Source organism: Lactuca saligna, chromosome 7, assembly GCF_052625555.1.
Source record: "Lactuca saligna cultivar CGN05327 chromosome 7, ASM5262555v1, whole genome shotgun sequence".
Classification (NCBI taxonomy): domain Eukaryota; kingdom Viridiplantae; phylum Streptophyta; class Magnoliopsida; order Asterales; family Asteraceae; genus Lactuca; species Lactuca saligna.
In genome coordinates this window covers 162,056,252-162,066,210 of record NC_136423.1, presented here as the reverse complement: position 1 = coordinate 162,066,210, position 9,959 = coordinate 162,056,252, and the positions used below count along the sequence as shown (strand labels likewise).

At 37.9% G+C, this 9,959-nt stretch overlaps 1 protein-coding gene across 1 annotated transcript; it reads right to left on the bottom strand.

The window, feature by feature from the left end:
* Positions 1 to 8,848: 8,848 nt before the first annotated feature.
* On the bottom strand, positions 8,849 to 9,553 carry LOC145007411 (uncharacterized). The gene has a single exon (XM_078966350.1). It carries the CDS (start codon positions 9,551 to 9,553, stop codon positions 8,849 to 8,851), a length of 705 nt encoding a protein of 234 aa, XP_078822476.1.
* Positions 9,554 to 9,959: the final 406 nt, after the last annotated feature.

Here is a 9,959-nt window from a genome sequence, read left to right as displayed (position 1 = left end):
CACAAAATAAATCAAGTTTAATAAACTATCAAAACCATATCTCATAATTAGATTGTTTACATCAATCATAAAATTTAACAACCATCAAAACGAGAGCATGATTAAACAAAAGAAATTTCAAGTCTTTGGTTCTATTTCTTTGAAATTTACTCAACATCCTCATCATATGCAACTGTCTGATCAAAATCCTTTGGTTCTCCTTGCTTTTTACCTGAAACATATAGAACTTATTTTTATAAAAAATAATATTTATACACAAGTATGATATAACAATTGATATATTTATTAAAAATTTACCTTGAAGTTCTTTCCGTAACCAACTTTGGCTACACATTAATGCCCCAATTGTTTCCGCTTTGAGTCGGTTACGTTGTTTTGTCACTTTATTCCCACTCATGCTAAAAGTTGATTCCGAAGCAACTGAAGAAATTGGAATGGCTAAGATATCTCTAGCAATCTTCTGTAATATAGGAAACTTAGAACCATTACACTTCCACCACATTAATATGTCAAAGCCCTCCTCATTCGGTAACAACTTCTCAGCTAAATAATCATCCAACTCAATTTTTTCCAATCCATCATCCTCTGGAAAGCATTTTCATCTGATTTGCAGGGCCTAAGAAGAATTGAAGAAGTGGAGCATAGGAAGATAAACTTAATCATGGGCAATAGGAAAGCATCACATGTGACCAAGATTAGAGTTTATTCTTTATTGCTTAGTAATGGGTTAACTTTAGATTTGAATAAATGTTGTTACTCGTGTGAAATGGCAAGAAATATTATTTCCTTTCATAGGTTGCTCACGCAAGGATTCACATTTTCATTTGATAATCAAATTGGTGTTATTAATGTTTTTATAATGATGTGTTTTATTTTAAAGCATTGCCTTGTGATGATGTATATGAAACTGTGTAGATTGTAGACAACCTAGAAAATAATGTATTACATATTGATTCTTTGATTAGCTTAGATAAAGCATCCTTGTGGCATTGTCTCTTGGACATGTTAACAAGAAGCGCACATGCCAGCTCCAAAAGGCTGGAGTTTTGGAATCATTTTACCTAAAGTCGGATGACAGTTGCGAGTCTTGTTTACTTAGAAAGATAACAAAGTCACCCTTTACTGGTACTTGTGCTAGGGGTGAAGGTTTGTTGGACCTCATACACACAAATGTGTGTGGACCCTTCAAAACCGCTACAAGGGATGCTAACCGCTACTATGTGACTTTTACTGATGATTACAAGAGATATGGCTATATCTACTTAATCAAGCATAAGTTAGAAACCTTTGAAAAGTTCATAGAGTTTAAGCAGGAAGTGGAGAATCAACTGGGCAGGAACATTAAGATGCGCCAATCCGATCGGGGAGGAGAGTATCTTAGTATCGAGTTCCTTGACTATCTTAAGGAATGTGGAATTGTTTCACAATTGACACCTCCTAGGACACCACAGCTGAATGGTGTGGCTGAGAGGCGCAGTCGAACCTTATTGGACATGGTTCATTCCATGATGAGTCGAGCTTCATTACCAATCTCATTCTAGGGGTATGCCTTAGAGACTGCCACTCATATCCTTAATCTAGTCCTTACTAAAAAGGTTGACAAAACACCTCATGATATGTGGATTGGGAAAGTTTCCAATTTAGACCACATCAAGATTTGGGGTTACGAGGCTTTCGTGAGGCGCGAGACTCATGACAAGCTTGAACCTCGAAGTGAGAGGTGTATTTTCATCTGCTACCCATATAAATCCTTTGGTTACCTCTTCTACTTACCCAGTGAGAATGTGGTCTTTGTGGCAAGGTGTAATGCCCCGATTCTCAGGTATTGATTTAAATGAAAGTTTATTCGGTTTTAAGATCCACTCGACGAGTTGGTTTCCCTACTCGTTGAGTAGCAACGGGGTGGGATCGCGTATTTAGTGGCCTGCTCACCCTATTTAAGGAAGAAACCCTAGATCCCGGGGTTTTGCACCCTATTTAAGGAAGCATAAGCCTCCTTTGGCCTCTTTATAGTGTGGGATATGAGCTAGATCTGAAGTTGTAACTTCAGATCTGGATCCTTCAAAAATATACCCCCGGGATCTAGGGTCCAGACCCAAGAAGGGTCCAGATTTGAAGTTACAAAAAGATCCTGAATTCAGAATTAGATCTCTTATTTATAATTTCCTTAAAATAAGGGCAACTCGGCGAGTAGGTACCTAACTCGCCGAGTTCCTTCGAGAAATCCGTGTACGGCAAGGATTCTGGACATCACTTCACGAACATTCATGGGAACTCGCCGAGTAGCTCCATGTTCGTTCTTCTTTCTTCATTCTCCAGCTTCTAATTGCTTCCCCTTCCTTCTCTTTGCTTCCGAGCATGTCTTCTGGACTGAAAATATAATTTAGACATTATTAAGTACCTTCTGTCCATATTTTGCAAATAATTAGCTAATAATTGATAAAAATCTACACTAAACTTATAGCTAAATATGCACATATCAAAACACCCGACACTTGACTTTTGCTTGCCCCCAAGAAAAACCAAATTTTAGCACACTAGAATCACATAAGACAATCCCAATTGAACCCAACCATTATGCCAAAACCGCAACGCATGCATTTGTCTCTAAAATTTTCCTAAAGACCCCCCAATACTCTAAATACTCACAGTCGTCATAAACATTCGCTCACTTATTCCGAACAATGCTCATTTTATGCATCCCTCCGAATCCATCCGCAGAAAACTTCCTAACCTCAAGGTATTTTTGGTTGAGCAACCCAAGCATACATAATCTAGAAAATTACAATTTATGATACCACTATGGAGCTCTTTGGAATTCTTCACTTCTTTGATAATTTGATCTTTGATTTTTGGGTATCTTCAATTTTTGAATTTCTTTAGAATTTTTTTATCTTTGATCTTCATACTTTGAATTTAATGCTCCAAAAATTCTTCAAACTTTTTCTTGTAATTCTCTCTCTCTCTCTCTCTCTCTCTCTCTCTCTCTCTCTTTATCACTCAAAAACCTACATGCTTAAGCAAGGGAACTCAACTTCAACCTTTATTGGTTAAAGATATTAGTTTTCCTGGATACATTTCAGGTACAGGCTGCAAAACTTATTGCATCCTTCAAACTAAGCAAGGTCGTGTTTTTGTCTCTTGATTTCACTAGAATAAGGAGGCCACAAATGTACTAGAACGTATATAGGCTCAGCTAAACATTTGGGTCTTCATGCAATCATCAACATAACTCTAACATGGAATCCTAATTGCTTTTACCATAGTTTTCTAAGTTAAGTCCTAAGCAATTTTTATGCAAGATTTTAAAAAAAAAATTAATCCTAAATTAGGATTCTAAGTTGACTAAAATGTAACCAACCCCCTACACCACACTTAATTTATGCAATGTCCCCATTGCATGTTATGCATGAAAAGGAAAATATAAAATATAGAGGGAATTGGAAGAAACTCCCCTAGAATAGCAGTGGCGAGCCTGATCATCTTCAATTAAGCTCCTTTTTCGAATGACTTTAGACATGGAAACAGCTCATCCATGTCTTGGGTATCATGTCGCGTGTGGTAAACATCTAAATAGCTCCAAATTTAATGTTTAGGACAAAGGTCTCAGAAATCTTCCATGAATGAATCTTCATGAAAATATGGATAAAAGTTACAATGAATGTGCCCAAAACAGATCCTGAGAGTGAAACGTTGAGGGACTCGGCGAGTCAAACGTGAACTTGGTGAGTAGACCGGCCCCCAACAGAAAATCGTGAAATCGCATATAAGCTCGGCGAGTAGCGTAGGTGCACTCAGCGAGTAGGGCGCTGAGTCGAAAATAAATTTTTCTGATGTTTATCCTTGGCTGAGATGCTGAAACAGGACACTTCAGTGACTCTTCTTTTATTTTCTTCAGTAAATAACATATTTAGTCACTCATATTCCTAATGGACTCAACCTTAAATGTAACATTTCACATTATCGTCTAGACCAACCCTCACTCTAGCCTTGACCAATGAGACTTCTAAATGCATCTTAATCTTCAAACCTGAAAAACAAAACAATCACAAGTGAAAGAAAACAAATAAGATCCTAATTAATATTCTGGTACATCAAAGTTCAAACACCAAAAAAGAAAAAAAATAAATAAAAACATCCAAATAAAAGCAAATTTCAATCTTCTTCTTCCATGTCCTCTCCTCCCGCTCTACTTCCACTCGTTTGGTTGTTCTGCCTTTGCATACGCTCCTCCCAACTCACTATGTATGGAAATTCGGGCCCGGGCCTTGGAGCAATGTTCAATTGTTGAAAGAGATAGGTATATGATTCATTATTATAGTTAACACCTTGGCCAATATAATCCAAATACCTCCTATACTCCACATTATCCCAGACCGCATTCTCGTCTTCCACCGGGATAACCGGTGGGTCTTCTCGGGCCCGTTCCCTCCTATGCCTAACTCGTCTTCCCGGCTCCTCGGGAACAATCACCTCATCTTCAATTGGAATTGCAAATGAATCCCCAAACTTCTCCACAATCCTCGCCCTCTGGAATAATGTAATGCTAAATGGAGGAGGAGAAATCACTGTTAATGCCCTTGTCTCTTGCATATCCAAAATCCCATACGATCTTGCTAGTCTTGTAACAAACATACCCCTATTAATTTTGGAGGTAATCTTTTCCTTCACCGCTCCATCCGCAAGATATTTTGCCAAACGATAAGGAAAGTTGCAGAAAACTTCCGGGGTGATTATGCTCCACAAGTAGAAAACATCGAAAGTAGGGACTTTGTCATCATCTTTCCTCATGTTGATGGTGCTAGCAATGAGGCGGTGGATGAGACGATGGATAGGGGAACGGATATGGCCTTCCTGAGCAAAATAGGGTATATAAAATCGATTTGCAATAATATTCCACCAAGTGGAGGCAACGACTTCCTCAGGAAGATCCTTATGGCATTGCCCAGAAATGTTTCAAAGTCCTCCGACATAATGACGTTTTGATCATAAAGACCAACACTCCAAGCAAGTTCTGCTATGCTGCACTGGCGCAGCTCCCCTCTAAGGCAAAAAGTGATAACATTGGGGCTATAGTAGTCACTACCACCCCTGAACGAGATAGTAGCAAAGAATTCCCAACACAGTTCCTTAAATATGGGTTCTTGTGTGACATCCCCAAAATCACGGCCAAAAAAGACCGATTTTGTTTATGCTTTATAAAAAATCAGAGTACTTCATTTTATAAAAAGGTTGCGGAATTTGTTCCCAGAAAAACACGATAAATACGTTATTAAAACATTTTCGAAGAAACGTATTTTTATTCATCTTAAAACGTTTGGGATGTCATCGTTAATACAGAAACATAAGCATAAACAGAACTTACATTTATTTACACTAGTGATCTACATCTCTTTAAATCTCTCAGTGTAAAGTGACTTCATATCAACACCTGTGATATACATAAACTGAGTGGGTCAGGTTGGGAAACCTGGTGAGTACATAGGGTTTTCAACCCACAATAATATAATTGTTATGTTTAATCATCAAACAATTAACCCCATTACCCATCCCCGTTATCTTCTTTACTCTTAAGGATTTAACCTAAGAGTCGTTTATCCTGCATTTGTTTATTCCGAAGTCCCTTACTTCCAGGGTTATAGGACTGGCACTAAATCCATAGCTGCCGATGTTAGTTCGTAAAGCACTAATTCCATAGCTGCTATATCCTACTCATCGGGTACTAAATCCATAGCTACCAGCGTTCAACAGGTACTAAGTCCATAGCTACCAATTCCTACAGGTACTAAATCCATAGCTACCAGTGTCTAACTAATAGGTACTAAGTCCATAGCTACCAATTTCTAACAGGTACTAAATCCATAGCTACCAACGTCTGACATGTACTAAGTCCATAGCTACCGGTGTTTGTCCCATAGGCACTAAGTCTATAGCTGCCAATGTATACTCACGTCATCTTCTATCTCTCATCATCTATCTACCCATCATCATACCCCACATATTCGTATATATAAAATACGTATATAGTTTAAATCCTTTAAAACATGTATAAAACGTTCATCCAACATAGACATCAAGTATTCAGATAATATGCACACATAGCACATAGTTTATATTAAATACTTCATATCTATGTGTAAGATGAAAGGGACTATGCACTCACAACACGTAAATTATATAATAAATACTTCATATCTATGTGTAAGATGAAAGGGACCATGCACTCACTTGATTAGGTGGTGATTCCGAACTCAGACAGCACTTCGTTATCTCAAAACAATTTTCCTCGACAAAACCTAGTATCAATACCACTAGGGTTTAGTTTTTAACGTTAACCACGACTAATTAATAGTCTAGCTATTATTACTATTATATAAGCGTTAAATAACACTCAATATAACTCATAATAATAGCCCAAATAATTATTTTAAGGTCATAATAATGTTACTATAATTAAATAAAAGCTATATTAAATATAGTATAGGCATAACTCACTTACAATGGGTTTTTATTAAAAACCGGGCTTCATTGGAGCAGCGTTTCCGAGCCGAAAGCTTTTCTTCTCGGAGCCGTCGGGCGCTCCGGGGCTTTCTTCTCGTGATAGGGAGGTTCCGTAGACTTGGGAGGGGTTTAGGGAGGCTAGAGAGAAGTTAGAGAGAGAAAGAGAGGCTTATGGTGTGAAGAAAATATGAGGAGTTCACCCTTGTATTTATAGGAGTTTTACAGTAAAGTAGCCTCTAAGCTTCATCCGTAACTTTTGCATACGAGCTCCGTTTTTGTCTGTCTTTTTACCGTTGAGATCCTATTAATGAGATCTTCAACTTTCGTTTAGACCTCGTTAGCTAATTCTCATTCTATCTCGGATTTACAAAACTGTATCGAATTCGCCGCGCTCGAAAAGTAGGGACTAAGCTTCGTCCATAACTTTCGCATACGAGCTCCATTTTTGTCTGTCTTTTTACCGTTGAGTTCCTATTAATGAGATCTTCAACTCTTATTTAGACCTCGTTGGCTAATTCTCATTCTATCTCGGATTTACAAAACTGTATCGAATTCACCGCACTCGAAAAGTAGCGACTAAGCTTCGTCTATATCTATCTCATACTATCTCCGTTTTCGATGTTCTTTATATCCATGCGTAGGTAAAAATAATATCTACAACTTTCATTTTGGCTCCGTCGGCTAATTCTCGACCGATCATAAATTTAACAGTATGAGGCGTTTAGACTGTTAAATGACCGCGAAGAATTCGTAACTCTTTCATACGAACTCCGTTTTTGTCCATCTTTTTACTGTTGAGTTCCTATTATTGAGATCTTTAACTCTCATTTAGGTCGCGTAAGCCAAAAACCACTCGAACTAAAATTCGAGTTTCGGGCTGTACACTACTAAGCTGAAACTTTGAAAAATCATAACTTCCTCGTACGAAGTCAGATTTGGGCGTTCTTTTTACGGATTTTCTCATTTTAACATACTCTACGACTTTGATTTAGATAACTAAGACTAAAAAGTCTTCTATCATAAATTCACTTTTTACGCTTCCCGGTGCCGTGCCGGTTTTGCCATAAAACTTCGACGGGCCATAACTTCTTCGTTATAACTCAGATTTCGGCGTTCTTTATATATACGGAAACCTTGTGACATATACTATAACTTGGTTAAAATTATTTATTCTAAATAATCTTTTACCGAAAAGTCGTTTTCGACCCATATTGCCTCTAAATTGACTTGCCCGGATCTACGGGCGTTACATCTTGCATTTTAAAAAGTTGCATCCACCCATCACAAATTATTGTTGTTCCTCTCACTTCAAAATATTTCACCAAGTAAGGTGTTAGCTCCTCTTCCAACCCAGTTTGTTTCAGCCAATCCCAATTAATTGCATTGGGAAGGTAAATCTCTTTCTGTTTTAGCGTCTCCAACTTGTTTTTCACCCGGACTTGCGAAGACTTTGAAGTAATTTGTGGGAAGGCAAGCCATGGAATATCTCCATAACCTCCTCCTCTAGAGCTCTGGCCTCTTCTAGACATGATTTCTGCAGAACAACATCAACAAAACAACAAACAAAACCCAGAAAATTAAAATTAACCATAACAGATCCAAAGTGACATGAACTCGCCAAGTTCATGAACTACTCGGCGAGTAGTATAAACTGCGAGTGCAGTTTCCTTCTCGGTCCAGAATATGTCAAAAAAACATAGAAATTTGCACATAGGTTTGCTATTCTAAGTCCTTTAAGCATAAATTCGCAAGAAATTTTGTCCATATCCTCCTAATTTATCCTAAAATCAAAATCGTAGAATTTGAGTAATCCCCCAAATCCGGATTTTAGCAAAATAACCACTAAAAACTGTTAAAGTTGTGACCTTTAGCAAGAATCTGAAGGAAAAATCCTACCTTTGGCTTTGTAGATGAAGATTTAGCAAGAAATCAAAGGAGTTGCTTGAGAGAAAACAAGATGCTCGGCGAGTATGCTTGGGAGGCGGTTGGTGACAATGATTAGGGTAAAAGAAACCCTATTTACAGATTGTAAAAAAATTCAAGTAAATACGTGGATTTCAGAAAGTACTCGCCGAGTAGTTCATGAACTCGGCGAGTTGATCATTCAGTTGGAAAAAAAAAACTCGATTTTTAAGCCACCACCCCACACATTGAGCATTGCTTTCCCTCAAGCAATCATTTTAAGCATAATTTTAGAAGAAGATTGGCAAAAAAAAATAGATCCTAAAAGTGAAAAAACAAAAGGAAAAATAAAGGGAAAAGAAATGCAAACTCTAAACTCGGGTTGCCTCCCAGAAGCGCTTCTTTTTAAGGAGTCATTAGCTGGACTCCTTCCCGATCTACGTTTCTAACATGCCTTCCAGCAGTAGCCTTCTTCAAGTTCTTCATTCCTCGGGATTCCTTCTTCATATTTTTTCACCCTATGTCCATTAACTTTGAAATGAGTGCCATCTCTTGATAATAACTCGATAGCTCCATGTGGAAAAACTTTCTTCACTATAAATGGACCATCCCATCGTGACTTTAGCTTGCCCAGAAAGAGTTTGAGGCTTGAATTAAAAAGTAACACTTTTTGCCCTTCGTGAAAGTCCTTATTACCATTGATTCTTTTGTCATGCCAATTCTTGGTTTTTTCTTTGTAAATCAAGGAGCTAGTGTAAGCCTCATTCCTAAGTTCTTCAAGAGCATTCATTTGCATCAACCGGTTGATTCTAAGTTTAGATACATCAAAATTGCATATTTTTAAAGCCCGAAAAGCTTTATGCTCTATTTCTACCGGTAAATAACATTGCTTCCCATAAACTAGCCTATATGTTGTAGTACCATAGGTGTTTTTGAAAGATGTTCGGAAGGCCCAAAGTGCATCATCTAACCTATCTGACCATTCCTTTCGAATTCTACCCACCGATCTCTCCAAAATTCTTTTTAATGCCCTATTCGTCACTTCAGTTTTCCCACTAGTTTGTGGATGGTAAGATGTAGAGAATTTATGGGTTACCCCATATTTTCTTAACACTTTTTCTAATTGATCGTTGGCAAAGTGAAGCATCATTAGTTGGTAAAGCTTGTGCCTCCGCCCATTTGGATACATAATCAACTGCCACCAAAATATATTTGTTCCCTTTTGACATTGGAAACGGTCCCATGAAATCGATCCCCTACACATCAAACACTTCACACACTTGAATACTATGTTGGGGCATCTCGTTTCGGGATGATATGTTTCCTGCTCTTTGGCATGCATCACACCCTATAACATATTGGGCAACATCTTTAAAAGTTGTGGGCCAATAAAACCCAATATCAAATATCTTCTTAGCCGTTTAATGTGCTCCATGATGTCCACCGGTGGGCCCACTATGGCAATGCTCCAAAATTTCTTGACTTTCCTTCCCAAATACACATCTTCTTATTATCCCATCCGCGCAGCTTCGGAAAAGATATGGCTCGTCCCAAAA

What these genes read in the sequence shown, in the direction of transcription:
- LOC145007411 (XM_078966350.1), bottom strand. Translation starts at nt 9,553, where the DNA reads ATGATGCTTCACTTTGCCAACGATCAATTAGAAAAAGTGTTAAGAAAA.